The sequence below is a fragment of the Glycine max genome, chromosome 20 (assembly GCF_000004515.6).
Source record: "Glycine max cultivar Williams 82 chromosome 20, Glycine_max_v4.0, whole genome shotgun sequence".
Lineage (NCBI taxonomy): Eukaryota > Viridiplantae > Streptophyta > Magnoliopsida > Fabales > Fabaceae > Glycine > Glycine max.
Window position 1 is genome coordinate 45,273,591 of NC_038256.2, and position 23,294 is coordinate 45,296,884.

At 33.3% G+C, this 23,294-nt stretch overlaps 1 protein-coding gene and 1 non-coding gene across 3 annotated transcripts; one reads left to right on the plus strand and one right to left on the minus strand.

Annotated features, from left to right (window-relative positions):
• Positions 1–4,699: 4,699 nt before the first annotated feature.
• Positions 4,700–8,887, plus strand: LOC100798688 (probable lysophospholipase BODYGUARD 3). The gene is made up of 4 exons (XR_005890332.1): positions 4,700–5,833; positions 6,118–6,437; positions 6,524–6,726; positions 8,298–8,887. It is a non-coding gene; the product is annotated as a probable lysophospholipase BODYGUARD 3 (transcript).
• Positions 8,888–12,287: 3,400 nt separating this feature from the next.
• On the minus strand, positions 12,288–22,670 carry LOC100799209 (uncharacterized). Of its 2 annotated transcripts, XM_003555499.5 has the most exons (8): positions 21,036–22,660; positions 20,202–20,578; positions 18,595–19,671; positions 18,323–18,478; positions 17,827–18,178; positions 14,023–14,093; positions 13,786–13,908; positions 12,288–13,130 (listed from the first exon to the last, which is right to left on the minus strand). In XM_003555499.5, the coding sequence occupies exons 1-8, from the start codon at positions 22,231–22,233 to the stop codon at positions 12,789–12,791; spliced, it is 3,696 nt and encodes a 1,231-aa protein (XP_003555547.1). In that variant the 5' UTR covers positions 22,234–22,660; the 3' UTR covers positions 12,288–12,788. The 2 variants fall into 2 exon arrangements, 1 of the variants encoding a protein (XP_003555547.1); XR_001386953.3 differs by lacking the exon at positions 12,288–13,130 and having other exon boundaries at positions 17,850–18,178; positions 21,036–22,670.
• Positions 22,671–23,294: the final 624 nt, after the last annotated feature.

Consider the following 23,294-nt stretch of genomic DNA (forward strand, 5'->3'; position numbering starts at 1 on the left):
AAAAATTAACAGTTGAAAATGTTAATGCAGGAACACATTAAAAAAACTACTCATTCCATCTCATTATAATTATTGTCTTATGTTATTTTATACGAACAATAAAAATATAATAAATAAATGAAAAAGATAATAATTTTATATAATTAATCTTATTATTATTTTTTTAATTTTTGTTGTCATCATCAATATATCATGGAACATAAAATAAAAAAGTAATTAATATTACATTGTAAAGTTAAAATGACAGTTATTTTAAATTTATTTTTTCTTGATGATTATATATAATGGGATGAGGGAACATAGGAGAACACATTTTTATACATTTCAATGAAAAAAATATATAGGAGAGCACCTTTGTCATATTTTTTAATTAGTTTTAGTTCTCTTAATCTCTCATCGTTTTAATTTTTATTTGGTAAGCATGTGAATAATCAAATTAAGATTCCCAAAATATTTTTATAGAAGACAAAGTTAGACTTTAAAATAAATAAGATATTAATGTTTGTGCTTACTATTTATTGAACTTAGAAAATGAGTCATAATTAAGGATATTTTTTGTAAAAAAATAATTAATGTACATTTTAAATTAAGTCTTATAAAGAAAATCAAGCCAAACTTATAAATCGAGTTTCATTAAAAAATGAAAGGAATAATAATTAATCTAGGTTGGCATGATAACACGTCTAACAAAAATATTTAAAAAATAAAATATTAAAAATAAGAGCCTAGCTATAATTTATATATGACTAATTCTAATCTTCAATTTGTGGTGTGAATAGTGCCTAGAGCCTAGACTTTAGTAATTGTGACCTCAAACTAAATACTTGATCTAAATCTAGAAAGGTCTAAAATTAGTAACTGATGTTAATTTGGAAAAAGAAATAATTAAAGACATGCATGCACAACTAACATTTTCTTTTATATCAACATCATCTGCCACTAGTTTCACGTATGAGAAATAAATTTGATAAAAGATACCCTATTCTCGTAATGTGATACAAGTGAGTTAGGTAGGAATAATTTTCGGCCTGTACCTAGATTTATTAATGTTATGAAGTAGCCATCACAAAAAATAAAATGCACAAACATAATTCTCAGGAATCAAATTTCCTAAAAATATTGAAAGAGGCGTGGCCAATTATATTCAAAAAGAGAAAATTGTTGTACATGTGAGTTAATATATTTACGAGTGAATGTATTTAACATTCGTGCTTTATTAATTAACGTAACCTTCTTGTAATAAATCACTTGCTGAGCATCTAGATTAATTAATTAGCAGAAAATTATTTTAACATAATCAGAATTTACAAGTTCGAATCTTCAAAATATTATCACATTAAATACTAAAAAAGGAATAATTTTATCATTTATAATGATATATGATTCTCTCAATTCAAATAGGATTATCTTGATTGAGGGTATCAGTGCTTTAGGAAGAAAGAAACTCTACATGGACTTCCTCTTGTAAGCGAAACAGTGTCCTTATCTGCGGCACGGATCACTTGTATTTTCAGATGTACGAACCAAAGTTGACAACAAATACGAAATCATGTCAATTAACTATTATATATATTATAAGTAATTAAACATGGTTATTAGGATATAAAATCGTGGAAACCAATAGAGTGTTCCTTAGTTGGAAAGCGTAATACTAATCATATGTAATGTTTTTTATAAGTAAGATCGTCTCCACATCAACTTATTTATATTTGAACAATTTGTGACTATTTACTAACTAAGACTGGAGAATAATATAAATCGGATTTGAGTAAATTAAGATAAAGTGCAGTGAATTTAAACTCTAATAAAGTCTAAAATACTAAAACGCTTTTTGATATTTTCTCAAGCAGTTAGCATGCCAAAACAGAATGGATTTAATAGCAGCACCAGGGTTGGATTTCACGAGCCTCACTAAATTATGTTATTTTCATATTTAAAACTATCGAATCCCATATAACGAAAGGTTTTGCTAAAAATTATTACAAGAAAACTAATTACACGATATTTAGAGAAAAAATAAATCAATTTTATTAATCATTTATTTAACCTTGTAAAAATGATGTATACATGACTTTTTTCCATGGTTTGGGCCATTTGTACATGATGTAGGTGAGAGCCTGAAATGGATAGTATAACTGCATAAGGATTTGTCACAGCAAAAACAAGGATCCGTTTGTGAAAGGGTGAAAAATGGGTTAAGGAGTCATTGTTTTCCACAATTGATGAGAGTCTACAAGCACAAAATCTCGAGAGGTGAAAGAAAGAGAAGCAGGCATAACACAAAAGCAGATAACTGTCAGCTTTACAAATAGGGAATGACCAAAAAATGTAGCGCTGCTATTTCGTTTGGATTCATATCACTATCGAAAGTTTTTTAACACTAAAATATATTGGCTTGTTTTGAGCACTCCGATTTTGCGACAAAATGTTGAGACAAACACTGTTCGCATGGCCAGCCAAAGCAGGTAACAAAATCTTCGAGCTTACGTACGTGTCTTCTCTCCTAGGGCATCTGTGCAATGTCCCCAACCATGAATAATTTAATTAATTATCAGGATGAACTGTTCATAAATTAAACTCATCGTGTTGACAAGTTAACATAATTCAAGTTTTTCAAAACAAAAAAAAAATCAATGAATGCCTTAAAACTAATATATATGATAATAGTATATATCCAAAATTAGATATGTTTTAACAGTTAAATTTGTTTAAAAATTGTCATTTAAAAAATTCTTTTGTCGGCAATAATTGATACTACAAACAAGAGTGTTTAGGCAATTATATGTGAAATTTACTGATAAAATTGAATGCGTATTCAGACAGTGTGGTGGAAAACAGTACTGTGAGGGGATAGAAAGTCTCTACATCTGCTTCACAGTTAAATGCATATGTTTAGTAATAGTTGCAAGAAATTCTCAAATTCGATATAATGAAAAAAGATTTAAGTTTAAGTCTAATTCAAAGTGGGTACTTAGTATACATATGCAATAAACAACTCAATATTCTATCATTTATATATGTCATTGGGGATTATCCTAATTGTCTATAAATAATTACTAATTTCATTTTGGTGTTTGACTTTTATATATTTTTTAGAAATTTAAACTTACTCATGTATTTTAAATTTTACCTAAATTAATTATACTTATTATTATTATTTCAACAACTTATTTTTTTTATCAATTTTTAATTTATTTTTTAAATTTTAATGAAATTTAAAAATATTTATATGATGCAAAGATATTTACTAGTTACACAAGTTATTTACTATAAAGTCAGAGGTAGTGGCTCATTTATTTGCACTTTTTCTTCACATCATTATTTTTTTTGTAATAAATACTTTAAAAATCATATTTGGAATAATTTTATTTGATTAACCGTGTAAAAATATTCATATATTGTGAATGTAAGAAAACTGAAGTAAAAAAGATAATTGTCTATTATCATCCAACATAAAAAAAAAGGTTAATAATATGCTTGATGCGCAGATTGTATATTAGAAGTTTAGAACTTTGTTTCAGCTTTTTTTTAAAAGAAAAAAATAGAAGAAAAATTGTGTTTGATTAAAAAATATGATAAATGAATTTTTATAATAACTATACAGGCTTTAAAAAAGAAAAGCAAAAGCTTAATTAGCGGCTAAAAATAATACGAACTTATATTTTTTAGAAAAATCTACGACCACATAGTTTCCTTTTCAAAGGGGGGAAAGAAGAAGAGAAAAAAGTAACTTCTTTATTTGTCGAAAGAATTCTATATGTTTATTCTTTGATTTTTCAAAACTTGGTTTACATTAGTCCTTCTATTTTAAATAAATGTTACGACTATATTTTGCTTGATATTTTGAGGGTCATAAATGAAAGCCGTCGGTGGCAAAGATTATAAAGTTTATAGTTTTTGTATCAAATTTAATGAATTTTCGTTTCAAATTAAATTAATTAGTTTTTCAATCGCATGAATATATAATTTGTATCATAAAATGGTAGTGATAGCGTTAGTACTTGACGAGAATGCATGCATAAATTGACCCCTTCTAGACAGATAAAAAATAAATTGACCTCTTCTAGAAAATAAAGACCTGAATCTGTTATACGTAGAACTTAAATAATTGATAATGAAAGATTAGCGCATTTCAAAATTATATGAGTTTGGCCGGGAGGGGGTACGGTGATGAAAATTATATGAGTTATAAATGTGAAAATGGTATAGTATGGGATGTTTTTTTTAGTTTATTTGTTATTAAGTTATATATAACTTAAAGCAAAACTAAATTCGTTAAACCATACACTATATTTCATATAAACAGCAAAACGTAATCCATACGGGAACATAATCATTCTTTGACATTAAAGTTGGGTAACTAGGTTTGACAGAGTCTTCGAAAGCATTGTGATTGACGAGTAATTGAGGACGGTTTTAAAATCGGTACCTAATAGCATGGGGCTCATGTGGCAGAGACAGATTGCATTAAATACACAATAGGTTTTGGTCCGAATTCAACTATTCATTAATTCGTTGAGAATAATCACGCAGTAATTAGGCTGGCCTTCTAAATTAACAATGTAATTAAACTGATCACTAAGCGGGTGAGCAAAGTGGGAAAAATGGTGCCGATAATTTCGTATGGGCAAGAAAGTGACTATGACTTGTTTCGTAGAATTAGACATTCTTGTTATATATACCACTTGAGTTGGATTGTCTACACTTCATCTAAAGCATAGAGATCAGAGTGGTGCAGGGGAAATTGCTTCTTCTCTTGGGGGGTTCAACAACCAACTACATTTTTTTTTCTTCTTGGCCAACAAATGCTGTTTAATAATGAACCATCAATTCATTTATCTGTTCTCTCTCTCTCTCTGGCTGCTTTTTTTTTTTCTTTTTCTCTTTGAGTTTTAGTAATTTAAGAGAGGTAATCCCACACGCTTTCATCAAACGAAACACAACCAAAGAAGGGTACTTTCGTTTCGTTCCGTCCACGAACCCACCCTTTAAGATACGATGTGCCAACATCGTATTCTGTTGTCTTTGCAAGTTTAGGAACCTTCTTTTGGCTCCTCATTTTCACTTGTCCGTTCATTCTTTCTAATGGCAATATTCTCCACTCTACTTTACTTGGCATACATACATCAACCATAAATAAATACACACACACTTTTTTTTTTTTTTTTTTTAATCTTCTTCACCGTTTCATCTCTTTGTTTCTGTGATCTGCATTGCATGCAAATGGGTGTGATGGGCAAGGCAAGATCCGTTGCGGCAATGGGTGGGAGAATATTGAACGAGGCAGTGAGCTTCGTTGCTTTCTGTGTTCTGGACCTTGTCGATTTTCTGTTATGTTTTGTTTTCAAAGCTGTGGACTTGTGGGTTGAGGCAGAGTTGAGACCCTGCTATTGCTCCTCCGCGAAGGAAGCAATCACGAGCAGTGGGAAGATCTTGGTTTCTGAGCAAGGTGGAGAATCCAAGATCGTTTCTCTTCTTAGCTCAACCAAGCTTCAGTTGGAGGACATCTCTGACACCCTCTACTCTCGACCCTCTTTGGTCTCGGAGGTCTCGAGGTTAACCATCAATGAGCTCAAGAGGTTCAAGCTGGAGGACCCCGTTTTGCAGTCCAAGAGAGGCACCAACTCGCGCTGTTCCACGTTCACTGTCAACACCACCATTGTAGAAATGCTTCAGGGAAAAATTGCAAGGCACCTTACTCATCCCATTCCTAGATGGTCCGACTGTGATTGCAAACTATGCACAAGTTGGATCTCCTCTTCTTCCTCTCCTCATAACGATAACACCAATGCCAAAGCCACTCTCTTTCTGAAGTCCCAATGCCCCACCACAGGTACCAAAATTTGTCATTAACTTTTTCTTTTTCTAAATTCAGGATATTCCGGCAAGAGCCAAGACTGACTAAAGAGGTATTAATATTCATTTAATAGAACATGTTTTTGCATTGGTATGGACGGGGAGATTAATCAATCAATTATGTGATTTCATCTTTTCAACTTATTTTAGTTACGCAACGTAGCATTTGTGAAGGTAAATATAATAGGATGAGCGATAGTTGTGGTATTATTAGTTAATGGGTGGAAAGAATTGAAGGTGACATGACATATAATGATGTAGATGAAGCGGGAGAGGATGTGGTGTTCATACATGGGTTCATTTCATCGTCATTATTTTGGAGCGAGACAGTGTTCCCGAACTTGTCGAAGTCGTGTTACCGATTATTTGCGGTTGATCTACTTGGGTTTGGGAGGAGTCCAAAGCCGAACTCGTCGCTGTACACATTAAGAGAGCATTTAGAGATGATAGAGAGGTCGGTGTTGGAGGCCCATAAAGTTAAGTCCTTTCACATTGTGGCACATTCCCTTGGTTGCATTCTCGCACTTGCCCTTGCCGTCAAACACCCTCAATCCGTCAAGTCCCTCACCTTGCTTGCTCCAGTAATAAATCATCTTCATCTTCATCTTCATCTTCATTTTTGTCTTAAGGGAATATTTATTTATTTATATGATTTCATTTTGAACAGCCCTTCTATCCGGTGCCAAAGGGTGAAACACAGGCTACTCAGTATGTTATGAGAAAGGTTGCTCCAAGGCGCGTGTGGCCACCCATGGCCTTTGGAGCGTCCTTGGCATGCTGGTACGAACACATAACTAGGGTGATTTGCTTCCTCATTTGCAAGAACCACCGTCTCTGGGAATTTCTCGCCAAACTCATCACTCGGAACAGGTAAACTCATGCCTTCAATTCTCGATCTCCTTAATTTCTTCTATCTTTATCGACACACACATGTTTGTTTTTATAAACAATGAAATCAAACTTGTGATATTTTTTCTCTTCTAACTCTACCCATTTCCATCTATCTTGTACATTCCATCACTCTTCCAAGTTTCATCCATCCCTGTTTAGTTGGCCAGTTTTTTACCCTTGCTATTCTCAACGCCCCAATAATAACGGGATTATTACACTTTCCTTTCTTTTGAGTAAATAGGTAGCTTAATTACCTACCAAAAATAGGTAACCTAATTTATGCAACTGTACTCGCTGTTTATTTTTTTTTTTTAATTTATAACTATAAGACGTGTATAAATTTAGTTTTTCTAATACATGATATTGTGTATGGATTTCTTTTTTTTATATCAATTTTAAATACTGACTCATACAATAATAAAGTCAAGAATCAGATTATCAGAAGAAACAATTTTAAAAGCTAAGTTTAGTATCTATTTGTCTCTTCTTTCTTTAAAATTCAAGTTTTATATTGTCACATTTTTAGTTATATGAAAATAAACAGATATTTGAAATTCAAATAATTGACGATATAAAAAAATTATATGAAAGTCTATTTATCATCATTTATGTGATAAATGCGTGTGGTAACAAAACTACCCCAAATAACATATTTAATATTGAGGGAAGACGACACCACTACGTCACAAGATCGGAGTTGTACTTTAAGCCACAATCTACAAATATCGTGCTGTCAAACTTTAAGCCACTACTGTGCAAAACTTTAAGAGGCACAACTCACATGTCGTGTCTTTCTGAAGTCGATTGAAGGAGTAGGACGGGATCTTCAATTTCACTAATTTGAGAGGCACAGACCCGTTTCTTTTTTTGTTTTAAAAAATGAAAGAAAGAAAATAAAAAATCAGACGTCAAGCATTTTTGAAAACGTATTGAGTTAGATTTTCTTTGATTGAAAACGTATTTTTTTTATAAAAAAAATCCATTTTTTTTTAATTTTAATTCTAAGATAAGCAATTATAAGTACTGATATACATGCATATAGTCATACAATCATGATAAATGCACCGATTTCTCAATTAATACAAATACATTTATAGTAACCATCAGTTTGATCCTTTCATTCTATTATTCTACCCCATCTAAGAATCGCAAAAAATGGCGTTCAAAGACACGAACAACCAACTTAATAAATCAGTTTCCGTGCTTAATGCTTTCGTACACTTGTTCTTGTTCGTGTTTTTCTTCCGTTCGTTGGGTTTGTTTGACTTAAAACCGTATTAGGGTACAAACAATATTGATAGAATTTAATAGCCATGCCCCCACAGCTCAGGGAGCTACGCACTAGCTAGCACTAGTCAAACGCGTCAGAATCTGAGCGCATGCAGTAGATGGCGTCAGATGGTTTTATTAATTTTATGGTTGCTTTAATTAATGATTCTAGGTTTGATGGCCATGAATGAATGAGTAGTAGTAATTTAATTTCAAGTGTGTTGCTGACGGAGACTTTTTAGCTAAGGTAAAACTTTGATATTAATACACTCTCTTAACAGGGTCAGGACGTTCTTGCTTGAAGGGTTCTTTTGCCACACTCACAATGCGGCATGGCATACCCTACACAACATTATATGTGGAACCGCAGGGAAAATTGGATCTTATTTGGACGCTGTGAGAGAAAACCGTGACTGTAAAGTGACCATATTTCATGGCAAAAACGATGAAGTGATCCCAGTTGAATGCCGCTCCGGGGGGGCAAAAAACGAATCCACGTGCCCAAGTTAGAGTTATTGACAACAAAGACCACATAACTATTGTTGTTGGAAGACAGAAAGCCTTTGCTCGAGAGTTGGAGGAGATTTGGAGCACTACTACTACTACCAACCACAACTAGATAATGATATGCTGCGCGTTGTGCCAATGCACTTACGTCCAGACCTACTACTACTACTAGCTAGCTTAAATTCATGTTCAAACTTTCCCTCTGTCGTCAACCCAAGTGTTTGTATCTTTTTTCTTATAAGAAAAATGTCTATTTAACACTAGTTTGGATAATTGGATCACATAACCGGCTAAAAAGCAAAAGAGAGAAGTATGAATCAAGTGTAATAAGAAGTGATATCAAAATATTGGAACTCTTTATAAATCACATTTAAGGGGATTGCATCCTCTAGAGTAACTTTATTATTACATCACATCAGATTTTAGCCTTTCAATAAATGTTTTTTCTCTCTCTCTCTCTCTTTATATATATATATATATATATATATATATATATATATATATATATATATATATATATATATATATATATATATTAAAGCTTAGATTTTTTTTAAAAAAAATAGAGAATAAGATCCTGATACTAGATCAATATAAAATTGCTTACTAAGGAAAAAAAAAAAAAAAACACTTACCGTCACTTTCGTTTGTTTACCATCACTTGAATCATCATGGATGTGTTCAAACTTTGGCCTTAGAACCGGGAGGATTTCCTTGTACATGGAGAAGCCTATTGAAAAAATAATTAAAAATAATATCCTTATCAATTAAGTAAATCCATATTTAATGTCGTCAATAAAAACAAATTAATAATTACTTCTAGAGTCTTATTAACTAGTGTCTTTAATACATTGATTAAGAAACTAAAAATAAAAAATATTTATTGTAAAAATTATATGAAAGTATAAAAAAAAATCATGGGGCAATAAATTTTACGTATTCCAATAAAAAAATTATTTTTTATTTCTTAACCAATATCTTAAATGCATTAGTCAACATTTACCTTACTTAAAATATTTGAGAATCATTAGGTATGGACACACGTTAATTAAATACATATATTTGCATGTATGAGATGCAAGCATGCATCCAATTAATGTGTGTTGAATACAACAAAAGGAGAGAAAATACTACACTAATTATATATAAATGCATAACAAAATATTACTAAGTATGTGAATCAACGGATGCTATGGTCATATTGGTTGAGTTACAATATATATTAATAAGCAAACTATGTTAAATATAATTTCTTTTGTTTTGCTAGAGATATGTCTAAACACTTTTAGTGGAATTTTTTCTCTTAATTACAATTTTTTCCATTCACATACTCAAACTCAACACCTTGCTTAAAAGAATCCAAATCTAAGTTTATATGGATCACCGACGCGATAGTTAAATAAAATATTTGTTATTTCAAAAAAAATTACAAGTTAATAAAAGACTTTTTAAGAAGTTATTTTCTAATACTAATTAAAAAATCACTTTGCATTAATATATTAATGTCAAAATTGAACATTAAAAAAGAAATTAAATGATTCATATTTTAGTATATTTTAAAATATTTATATTATATCAATTTTAATTTATATAAACAAAGTATCAAATGATTTTAAATTAATATGAAATTTTACATATGTGCAAGAAACTTTCAATCTAATGGTGAGTTTTAAGAAAATATTATCCAATTGAAAATTATAAAATTATGTAATAATTGTCAAAGTTACATCAATGCATCTTTCTCTCTCTCACACACTCACACACACACATACATATACATATACATACATACATATATATATATATATATATATATATATATATAATTCTGTTGACTTTGAAATTTTGAATTTAATTATGATATGTAAATAATATATTTGTTATTGATAATAGTTCAAAATAAAATATCATTTGATAAAAAAAACATTTTAAGAAGTCACTCTAGAACATTGATTTAAAATAATTACTTGAGATTAATGTATTAATGTCAAATGATATAATTGCATTTAAGTAATAAAAATATTACAAAAAAAAATTCAAATAAGAATTTGAAATATTTTTCTAGTTACAAGACGAATTTTCAACATAATTTAATTAGATAAATTTTTGCTGTTATTTATTGTGTTTGTATTTAAATAACTAGATATTATTTTTGAACTCTTTAAAAATAATTAATTTCATACTATGTGAATTCTTTAACGAGAATATATCTTAAAATATACCATGTCGTGTAATACTAAGAATGCTGTGTACCTTAGTAAATGCTTGTCTGGATTGTTAATGTACACACTCTTTTTTTTTAGTACCAGTGTGTTAGTACATCATAACTAAAGAATATTTTCAAATAAACCAATAATATAATTTACTAACGCACTTATACTAAAAAAAATAAAAATATATACATTAACCAATCCATATATATATATATATATATAACTTTTGACGATTGGAATTTGATTTTGATGTAAATAATACATTTTTTTAATGGAGATACTTTATACTGTTTATTAAAATAATAACTTCATACATGTAATATTTTGTTGACTTTGATTTTTGGAGTTTTATTTTGATATGTAAATAAAATATTTTTTATTGGATTGATGTATTAATGTATTTATTTCTAAGTACAAAAAAAGTCCTACAAAATATTTATAATGTCAAAGTATAATGTATTTTCTTAAAAAATATTAAATGATAAATTTTATTTTCAACTATAGCAAATATTTTCTATGATAGTTGAAAATATAATTTATTCTTAATTTTTAATATATTATGAAGAGTAATTTATACTGCTTTTAATATTATTTTTTATTTTCAATTCACTAATTTACTTTTAATTTTTTATTGAATAATTCTAATTTACTTAGAAATTTATGATTTATTTTTAATATATTATTTTTTCACTGAAACAAAATTAATCCAATAAATAAAAGAATTAAATTATTAATTAGCAATGAATCAAAATTAAACCAATAAAAAATAGACTTTAATTTGCATGTTAAAAGGTTAAAATTAAAACACAAACAAATGAATTTCATACCATAAACATTTTAAAAAAATGAGTTGGAAGTAAAGAAAAAAATACGAGTTGTAATTACTTTCAATCATCCCCCACTGATAAAAGAATGTTAAATTTTCCTCTGATGGTTCACACAATGGATTTTGCTTCCAACGTTTCGTTCATGACAGAATGGTAAATTATCAATAAAATGTAAATACCTAGAGTAAAAATGGTGCTTAACAAACTAAACATGTAATATGTTAAACCAAGACATATTAGTGGGTTTTTGAACTTCTCGTATTACTTACTAAATGTCTTCCAAAAATTCAAGCTCTATTTTCGCATTGGTGTTTTCAAAAGAGTAAATGTTAATAAGTATCTTAAATGCAGAGGTTAACAAACTTAAATTAGAAATATTTTTATTAAAAGATAAAAAATTATGTTATTTATGATTTTTTTTAGGTTATTCTATATTTTAGACTAAATCACATGCTTAATAAGACCCTTTTGAAAAAGATCAGGACGTTAACCGTTCAGAGATCAATGTGTTCCAATAATCTCTCCTGCTTGAAATAGCAAGTAATCGGTTTTGGTTTTTTTTTTTTTGGTATTGATTGGGCCTTGAACAGCAAGTAATCGATTTCGTTGAACACATAAAGATCATAGTTTTCATGCCAATACTTCAGAAGCAGCATGAGTAATAAGAAATACAACAAGAAAAGACTTATCTTACAAGATAAAGACGACCAACAAGAGAGAGACAAATGCAAAGCCTAAATGTTATACAATAACTAATAAGAACTTTACAAAATCAATCAATAACAGTTGCCAATCAGTAATTATCCTATACATTGACCTTGGCAAAGCTACCACATCTACTTGTCCTTGTATACCCACCCATGTCTCAAGAGTTAAGACCACTGGGAGTGTTAAATTAGATTAACATATACCAGGCTCCCAGCGACCAAGGGTAGTTTCTAAATTAGTACTATTTCCTAGTCAAATCCAATTGTACATTCTTTCTTGCTCTTCAACCGAATCCTTAGTCACTTACAAAATTCTACACAACCTACTCAGTTCAGTTCTCCTCATGCATAAGAAACAACTAATGCTACAAATATTTACACTACTGATACGCTGTGACATTGCACCAAGCACCCGCAATCCATCCTCCACTGAACAAGCTCGCAAAGACTGCATGCCAACAATTATTTATTCTTGCAAAAACAAACCTGTTGAATTATTCAGCTGGCTCATATTCATATTAGGCACTACCTGCCTCATCTGATGAACTTCCTGCTGGACGTATTCTGCCAGCCTGAATTTCATCTTCACTGAACATGCTCTCTTCACTAGAATTGGAGAATGGACCGAGATCCTCATCCGTTAGCGAGTCAGCTTTCTGTCTCCTTCTGACATCCTTCACTGCTCTTCCCTGAAGAGCAAGGCGCCTGCGTTTTCGAGCTTTACGCTTGCCTTTAGGGAACTCTTCTTTTTGCAACTCAAAGTTCTTCCCTTCAACATCTTTTGCAGTTCTTCCCTTGCCATATCCATTATCATCAGACTCTTCAGCATCCAGCTTACGCCTTTTCCTATTAGAATTTGTCTGAAACATCGACTCGTGTTTAGGTTGAAAGGTTTTTAGACAGTACATATACAGCAATGTCACAGAAAGTAAACAAAGATAAAAGCAGGTCATCTTGTAACTTGTAAGGAAAGACTAAATGAATAAAATTTGGTTGAAATATGTTTTTAGTCCCCTTCATTTCCCCTCCCTCTCCTTTATTTCTCTCCAACCAAATACTAAATCATTCAATGAAGAAAATTGAAGATATTCAAATTGGTCGATACAGAATCACACTGCTGATTACACATGGCAGACATACGTAGTTTATGGTAGTATTATCTACTCTAGTCCCCTTTTGCCATTTCCTTTACTCAAAATTAATAATAATCTGAAGATATACAATGAGACAAACAGAACGGAAATGGAGGCCAAATTGCAGCAGAATGATAAAAGAGGACTAACATCTCACATCCTGGCTAAAGTCAAATGCTTTACGTGGCAATAATAAAAACAAGTGCAACCATGATTCCCATTGTTCACAAATTGATGTGGCACAGAATTCTAAACAAAACATAATAGGATAATTTGGTAAGTTTAAATCCCTGTTGATAGGGTTTTTGAAAATGAAATCTTCATCATTATTCAATAAGCAATAGACAGTTAAAGAGTGATCATGATAATTACAGATGCATACCTTTGGACCACGATCAACCAACCTTGCCCATTCATGCCGGTTCCTCAAACAATCAAGAACAGCCTGAGAGTGACTTGAGTAAGCATAACGCTCTCCATTATGTTTCCTCAAGTTATGCCAGTGCTGTGACAAAACACAAGAATAAAAAACGTTCAGTCACAAACAACCCATTTCAACCCACGACAATAAAAAAATAAAAGTAGAAACCACGAAAACAACACTAATAAAGAACCATACCGGTAGCACAGCATTACAGAGTTCCTCATATGTCATACGCCTGCCTTTGCTCATTATATCATTGATTAAACCTGCATTTGGATACATATGTATAGTAAGAAACTATCCACAAATTGCTCAATAAACCCATGAACTATCTTTCTTTTCATTTTAAGATTCACCCAAAACATTAAATTTAAACTCAGATATTCAGTGTTTGCCTGCCTACAAATTACAAGCTACGAAACATGCCACTCCAATTTGAAGTTCCTGACACATGTCAAACACTTCTCACTGTGTTTAATTAAAAAAAAAAAATTGTCAGGCATTTGAGTTGACACTTCCATATGGATGGACACAAACTAATATAAAAAAAAATATTTACTTTTTAATTTGTAGAAAAGTCAGCTTAAAATATCATATAAAATATTAAAAATAATATCTCCCAAATTTTTGAAAAAACTTAAAAAGTTGGTTTAAGGTGAATATACATTTCTTAGAAGATACAACTTCATTTTCTTATTTTTGGGATTTCTGTAAAGAGACCAAGTTCTTTCGTTATAAAACTAATGTCTCTTACTCCCTCCATTCCAAAACTTGGGGTGTTTAAGGTTTTTGCACACAAATTAAGAAATATTTAATTTATGCAGACTTAGACTACATTACCCTCATTTATTGTTTTAAAATTTTCCATACTATTTTCAATCACTCTATTTATCCTCCTATGAAACAATATTTTGTACTACTCCACTAAAAAGTAACATTAATGTTCCATTATAAGTACCTTGTAAAACTCAAAGTTATCAATACTCCACTAAATAGGTATTTATTACTCAACTACATACAAGGATACAATTGGAAAAAGTTGCACAATTATATATTGGAATTCTAAAACAACCAAATTTTGAAAACAAGAATAAAAAGCTAAAATACCCAAAGTTTTGGAATGGAGGGAGTAATATTCTTTTCAAGGCTCATTATTATTAAGAAAAAAACACACACACACACACACACACACACACACACACACACACACACACACACACACACACACATATATATATATATATATATATATATATATATATATATATATATTATGTGTGTGGTGTCTTGGTGTCCTACATTTTAAACACTAGCTATACCAAAGTCCATGCCTCGTAGATTACAAGAGATGGTCATGCCCAAACCTACATGCAAGTATGGTTTATGATTGACTATATAAAAGTAATCTTTGCAACAAAATTTATGTTGTATTTGTTGAGGGAAAACCCCTGCTTACACAATAAGTAAAAAAGGATAGAATGTACACAAAGACGTATCACAAATAGAAATAGTGGAAGAATACAAATTAGTGTGATTCGACATTTCTTACATACATCCACAAAACCGTCTCAAAAGTGTTCTACTATCTCAAATAAGATTACAAGTTTTCTGGATAAACTTGAAAAACCCTCCCTAGATAATGTATCACCCTACAAACCTGATTCTTCCACTCAAGTTATAAGGAATGATAAACACTCTCTCACATCTATCTCTTCTACTTGGATACGTGAACCTGCTTCAACTTAGGGTAGATCTCCTCATCTCAAGAACACGTTATTTATAGTGATGGGGTGTCTTCTAAAGACTTTTTGAATAAGCATCAATTAATAATTCCAAGAATCACCTTCCCTAGAAATTGCCACCACACATAATAATAGTTACAAACTTTCACTTATCAAGTAATCATGTCTCAAAATTACTCAGTTGAGTTAATAGTTGGAAATTTGGAATTGACATTCCCAACAATCTCTCAATTAAAATTTCCAACCCTCATCGTTAGCCTCTTAAATCCTGTAATCATGGAAGTTCATCACAACTATCTTAATTTTTTTTCCAAATCATGTTTCTGCTGCGCAAACTTTGGTTTGCTCCCTGTCATACCTCTAATCTCAATGTTCCTCTATGAGTATTGGATGGTGACACTACTTCTATTTGCACCACTATTAGCTGCCACCAACAAAACACATCACTTAGCTTCCACATCACCAAGAAGATCTTCAATGCAAGGATCCACCATCAACATTATTTCACTTCAATACTCGTCTAATTGGTCACCTGGCCACACCATCAACTTTGTACCATTGTTGGAGGAAAAAAACCCGTACCCAAAAACAAGGACCAAAGGATGAAACACACACAAGACACACCACAAACAAAAACAGCAGAAGAGCACAAATTAACGTGATTCGACACCTCTTGTCTACATTAACAACTGTCTTAGAAGTGTGTCACTATCTCAAATAAGAAAGTTTTTTGGACAAACTTAAATAACCCTCCACAAATAGTGTCACGTAACAAATCTGAATCTTTCACTCAAAAGCTACAAAAAATGATAAACATTCTCTCACTCACAAGAGAATCCCCAACATCTTTTGGATTCGCATCTCTTCTACTTAGGTGTGTGATCTCCTCTTCAACCTGGGATGGTTCTTCTCATCTCAAGAACCTCTATTTATAGTGGTGGTGATGACGTTCGATACCACTGTTGGGTAAAAATCCACCACACACACAAGGATCAAAGAATAAAACACACAAAGCCACACCACAAATAGAAATAGTAGAACACAAAAATTAATATGGTTCGACACATCTTGCCTATGTCCAAGGAGTTGTCTCAAAAGTGTTTCACTATAACAAATAAGATTACAAGTTTTCAGGACAAACATGAGAAACCTTCCCCAATAGTATATCACCCTACAAATCAAGTCTACCACTCAAAAATTACAAGAAATCATAAACACTCTCACTCACAAGAGACCCTCTCACATCTCTTCTACTTGGGTTCATCTTAGGGTTATTCTTCTCATCTCAAGAACTTCTATTTTAGTGGAGGTAATTAGTTTCGATACCACTATTGGGGAAAATACCCCAGAACACACAATAAGGATCAAAAGAAAGAATACACACAAAGCTATATCACAAATAGAAATAGCGCAGATTTATGTAATATGTTAACTTATGTCAGATTGGTTCCATGGGCATACAAAATGTCAAGGGAGCATATCTGAATGTAATATGTACCTCTAGTACCACTGGTACTCAGTAATATAATATTATTTTTGCAGAGCAAAAAAAAAAACACACAAAGCTATATCACAAATAGAAATAGCAAAGAACACAAATTAACGTGGTTCATCATCACTCGCCTACGTCCACAAAACCACTCAAAAGTGTTAACAAGCTTTCTACACAATTTAAAAACCCTCTCCAAATCGTTTGTCACCCACAAATCCAAATTTTCCACTCAAAAGTTGCAAAAAATGATAAACATTGTCTCACTCGCAAGAGACCGTCTCACATCTCTTCTACTTGGGTACATGAAGTCATGAACCCTCTTCAACTTGGGGTGGTTCTTTTCATCTCAAGAATCTCTATTGATACTGGTGGTGATGACTTCTAACGACTTTTTGAATAAGCAATAATTAATTACTTCTTACAATTCTAAAGTCACCTTTCTTAGAAATTATCATCACACGCATACCAATAGACACAACCTTTCACTTATCAATTTATTATATCTCAAATTTCACTTGAACTAATAGTTGGAAATTTGGAATTGACACTTCTAACAGCATTTGTCAATGTACTCCAAAACTGAAACTAAAGCTTAGATAATTGGTTGAGTTTCAAAAGGCCAGCAATCAAAATTTGTAAAATCACTGTTTATAAACCAACAATGTTTGATCTTATATATAGTCCAGATATTAAATAACAGAAACACAAAATGAGATTTAAACAAACACAAAAATAGCATTCATTATTTCCCTGACAGGGAGCTACCAGGTAAGGTGCGATGAACTGGCCTTCCAGCAGTTGCTGTATCATCATCAGATACATTCCTAGGTGAGTTACGCATAGATGACAAATTCTGATCCTCAGGAGGAGTGGATGCATCACTGTTTGCAATTCCAGAGGTGGAAGAAACAGTATTGTTGGTGATGGAGTTTGCTGCTGCCATAGATGCAAGGCCTTCTTCCCTTGCAGGAGCATCTTCCGCGTATGACATATCCTGTTTCCTCTGATCAGACGAGGATGGACCCTTCTCCTTCTCTATCCTTTTAGCTTCGTATTCAAGTTCACGAGAACTGCCAGACCCATCTCTAGATGCATCCTTGTGTTTTCGTCTAGATGCCTGTGCAAATTATAATTTATAATGGAATTAGTCACATTACAGAGCCAAATTGATCATCTTTATTGTGAAAGCTTGTGAAAATTCTAGAAATAAAATTGGTGTAAGAAGCAAGATTTATCAATTTTAGTTGTCACAAAATCCTACAAAATAATGATCCTTTCCTCCACCCGATGTTCGCTTCATCAGCATGCTTGTAGCACTAGCGGAAGTCAACTGGGGCAAGCTACCAGCATGGCGTGCTCGGGGTACACGAGGTACACGAGGAGAACTATTCAGTTCTTGATGCAATAGCAGAGCAAGCTGCCAACAAAAGATAAATTAAGGGAAAAGTTAATAGAGAAAAGGAAACAAGAAAAGATATTATGTAGAGAAACTTCTTTGAAACTTAACTAGAAAAGTAGAAGTACAGATCATACCTCTTCATCACTCAGCATTGAAGAATTCGATATTAAAGAAGGATTCACTGATGGAACATGACTTTGGTTCAACTTGGAGGAAGTGTGGATGTTTGTTTGGTTAAGTTTTTCAACTTTCTGGGGCGCTGAAGAAGAAATCTTACTCTGCACTTGTAAAACCTTCTGATGGTTAGACTCACTAGAGCCTAAAATACTTGCAGTCTGATGTATCAAAGGTTTAGAAGACAAAACATGAACAGAATCTCTCGCATCTGAGTTCACTTGCTTTGAGACAGAATTTTGCACACTCCTGCTTGAATGCAATCCTTTTGAATTGGAATTCAAAGAGGATTTTGGTCGCTCTTTTACAGACTTCTTTGAATTTTCATCCCTGGCAGCAACACTTGGACAATTTTCATTCTTTGTGTGAATGTTACTATCAGCCATCACTCCATGCTTCGTAAAAGAATTAGGGATTTCAGTATCTTCAGATCTGCAGTCATGACCCAATGATTTGGAGTTCATGGTTGATGAAGTCGGAGATGACTTTCCAACTTTAGGCGAACATCCAAGTGCTTCAGATTTTGATGGATCTTTAGCAGCATCCAAACCATCTTTTGTTTCTGAAAATCCCTTTTGTGTTTCCAAGGAACCTTCAGACCCCACCGGTTCTAGTTTTCTTTGACAAAAATCACCAGATAATTCAATTGGTTTATTGGTATGATCAGCAGGGATTAGTTCTGATGAAATGTCAACACCACCCACCTTACTTTCACATGATGGTAAACTGGGAACTGGAGCATCATTCACTTTAACAATATCAGATGTGTGATCAGATGGTTTTTCATTGTTTTTATGATCACTGATAGGAGAAGAATGAAAATTTGAGGGCTTCCGAAAATTATCAACATTATCATCTCTCCCCATCTTAACTTTGCATTTTGCAGAGCTAGGACGCATGTTACGGCCAAGATCTTGAGAAACTTGGTTATCCACAAGTTCTGGTGCAGAAACACAATGACCTTCTGTGCGAGGACTAGCAGCGCTTCTTACTACTAAAGCATCATCTGCATTATCAGCTACCAAGCAATCTCCATCCTAGTTTATAGAAGCAATATATGTCATCAAAATGCAGTGTAATATCAAGTCTAAAGGCATACAAGACAAGACAAAACATCCATAAAATTATGCATGTATAAAACTATTAAAAAAATTTTGAAGGGTTAGAAATAAAATCTTCAGACACTAGCAAATAACCTGATGGCTCCCAAACTGAAATTTTAAGTAACCCATAATCTGGTAAGATTACAAGCTCTGAGAATCAAAAAAACTGAAGCATTGATGGAAGATCCTACTCTTGGGGGAGGGAGGAATAAAGGCCTAGCATTTTCAATTAGTACTCACGAGATATAAGCAGTTCTCTCAAATTTTGTTTTCTTAAACCCAGAAACAACTCAAACAAGTAGTATGCAATAATACAAGAACCTGGCAGACCATAACCAATCTCAATGCAGCCATATTAAACATGGAATGGACAGAAACAGAGCATCTCTAATTGACACATGATAATCGCAAAACATAGATTTCACATGCCAATCTTTGATTATGGAAGTGTCAGTAATCCATACCTTTTCTTTAACTGAAGCATTTCCAACATAATTCTGCTTTAAAGCTGATGTAACAGCATCATCAGTCTTAGAAGACATCTCAACCAAAGTAGGAGTTTTACGACTAGCCTTCTCTTCTGCTACAACATCTCCAACAGAAACACCATGTTTAGTCATGTCAGGATATAACGGTTCTGAGGAGTCCTCAGTAGTGGTTAAGTTGTTATTTGACTCCTCCATGATAGTATCCACAGCAACAGGATCATCAGACACATGCTCTTGAACCACCATGTCTTTTAAGTTTTTATTCTTTATGCTCCGAGCATCAGCCTTGAACATCTTTGATCCTCTGTCCTCATAAAAGTCCAATTGTTTTCCATCACCGGTGGGCGTAAACGCTAGTAACCAAAACAAAGGAGAAACAAAGAAATGGAGTCAACAAAAGCACACGCCAAGCATGCCAAGATGTGATACACCACCATAGCTGATGGTGTTTGCTCATGCCTCATGGCCACATAATGAAACAAAAACAGAGATAACTTTTATTCCTAGTAACTAGCAATTCAATAACAGTTACAAAAGGAAATTACTGAGCACAGATCTTGATAAAGATATGGACATTGAAAAATTAAGAAAATTCAATACAATGGTTTTAAGAAAACAGTGTGCCACAACAATTGCAGCCAGGTTTTAGGATCTTTGTGACCGAAATTGCAGTCACACCAGTCCAAAGTATCAAGAACCGCAACAAAACCGTCACCACCGCAATTTAATGCATTCAATTTCCAAGATAACAATATCAAATAGCAGAGCAGATTATTAAAAAAAAAAAAAAGAAGGAAAAAACGGAATAACCTGATTTGGAGGAATGCAGCGTTCTCTTCCTGGAATCTACCTCCCTGTCAGAAGTCCTAAGGCGTTTCTTCCCAATCCTCTCCTTGGAACTCGAATTCCCCAAATCCCCTTTACTGCGTTTACTGTTATGAACAACCGGAGGCCTCAGCAGAGTCCGCTCCTTCTTGACGTCACCGTGGACACGTGGCGGCACATCCTGGCTCCCAAACTTGCCCGTGTCCGCGTCCTTGGCGTGACCAGATCTCGTTTCAACCGAAGGCGCAACAGGGGGAGCAGCAGCAGTGTTATTAGCCTCTTTAGACACCCCAACCCCATTATCGTTATTATTACCATCTTTTGCTGGCACACCCTCCTTATCGTTGTTATTATTCCAGAAAGGGAACTCGTTGTACTTAAAATTGAACTTCTTGGGGACATACCCGCATGCCTTCCAGAGCTGGGGCGTGAAAATCGAGGAGGCGCTTTGGCCGGCGAAGATGGAGGGGTCGCCGCCCGGTGGGCCCTGGACGTGGACCCGCTCCTCGATGGGCTTGTCGGTCCAGAGCCTGGGCCTGGAGGGGAGGGCTTTTTTATTGTCCATGGAGATGGTTTTTGTGGGGAGTTCGACGAGGAACTGCGCGACCTCGGTCTCCATGGGGTTGGTAGTGCTGTTGCTGTTGTTGTTGCTGTTGTTGGTGGTGGTGTTGTTTTTGTTGTGCCTGGCCTTGCACTTGTCGCAGGAGAAGGTGTCGTCGCCCTTCACGTAGCGCGAGCAGCGCGTGTGGACCCACACGCCGCACTCGTCGCATTTCACCATCTCCTCGCCGTCGTCGAAGGTGACGCCGCAGATGCAGTCCACCGTCCAGGACCCGTCCACCCACTCGTCCGGCGGGTCCGAGCTCCGAGGGCGGTGCGATCGCCCCCCTTTCATTCTCGCTGTAACTGAGGGCACGGAAATGAGCAAGGACTTCAGACGGTGAGGGTTTTGTAATTGGTTCGGAGTGGGGAAGGTGACAGAAGGGGGAGAAGAATCTCCGCTCTCGGTAGCAGCAGGGAACACAGAGGGAGATGGTGAAGCTGGAAATGAAGGGGATATTCGGGGTTGGGTATTGTTGTATATCACATTTCGACTTGGATCGGACTCGTATGAATCGGATCCCGTTGAGTCCGACCCGAAAGTTACGGGTCCATCATTCGAATCCACGCTGCTCTCATCCATCCGGGAAAAGGAAAACCACCCCACCCACAATAAAATAATATATTGAAAAATGGGGATATAAAAAAATATATTTTTATGGAACTAACAAGATACTTATGGGTTTACACTATAGGCTAAAAAAAAATCTTGATTGAGGTTTTGTCTACCCTTTACCCAAGAGGACTAGGATGGATCATTGAAGGATAGGAAAAGTTTTTCTACTTATTGTGTGGGATATTTTGTGAAATTTGAAGAAGACTAAAAAAAAGAGAAAATGAAGGTGTTTTGCCCGCTTGCATGTAGCGAGTGTCGGGCGAAAGGGATTGGAGATGTTTTTGACCTAAAATAGAAATCAGGATTATTTACTTTATGTAGGTGACGCTATCTGAAGTCCGACGGAGACCGTGAGAAAGTGAAACAAAGGCGTTTTATCACTTGTGTATAGCAAGCCTTGGATGGAAGGTTTTCAAGTTTAGTGGCGAGAATTGTGAAAAGAAGATATGAGTTTGAGGTTCAAAAAGATTAGTGAATTGATCAAACAATACACAAGAAATAGTTAAATAGAACAAAAATGGATTCGCCGGATGTGTTTTTAGTCAACAGATGACTATATGCGTATATAACACGCTACACATAAATAATCATTTTATTATATAGTAAATAAATAAATAAATAAAACATGTAATGTTAACCGATATGTTTAGAGATATTAAATAGTCTCTTATTTTAGTTGTTTAGAAAAAAAACAACTTAATGTTTAGAAATAATCTATAAAAAAATTAAAATTGATTTGAAAAACAGCTAATTATCATGTTCAAAACACTTAGCATGTGTAGAATTACAAAAGAAAATTTTCATTATTCTAAAATAAACAATTCACTTCAATCTCATTGGCAATTTACCCTAATAAAGTTACATCGTCCATAAGAAATAATAAGGAAAGAAAATGCTAATAACATATTTTTAAACACATTTTCTATAATTGACCATTTAAAAAGAAGGAATTTCACTTCTCATGAATCTTTCTCTTAGATTTTATAGTTTTTGATAAATTTTAACTAATGTAACATGTGTTTAAAAAA

Bases quoted from the DNA above. Each gene is read 5' to 3' on its own strand.
- LOC100799209 (XM_003555499.5), bottom strand. From the start codon at position 22,233: ATGGATGAGAGCAGCGTGGATTCGAATGATGGACCCGTAACTTTCGGG. The intron at 18,179-18,322 runs GTAGGATTTTGT...TAATTTGCACAG, and splicing joins GAGGAAAGGATCATTATTTT to GCATCTAGACGAAAACACAA. The intron at 13,131-13,785 runs GTATGCATCTGT...TCGATGTTTCAG, and splicing joins TGGTTGATCGTGGTCCAAAG to ACAAATTCTAATAGGAAAAG.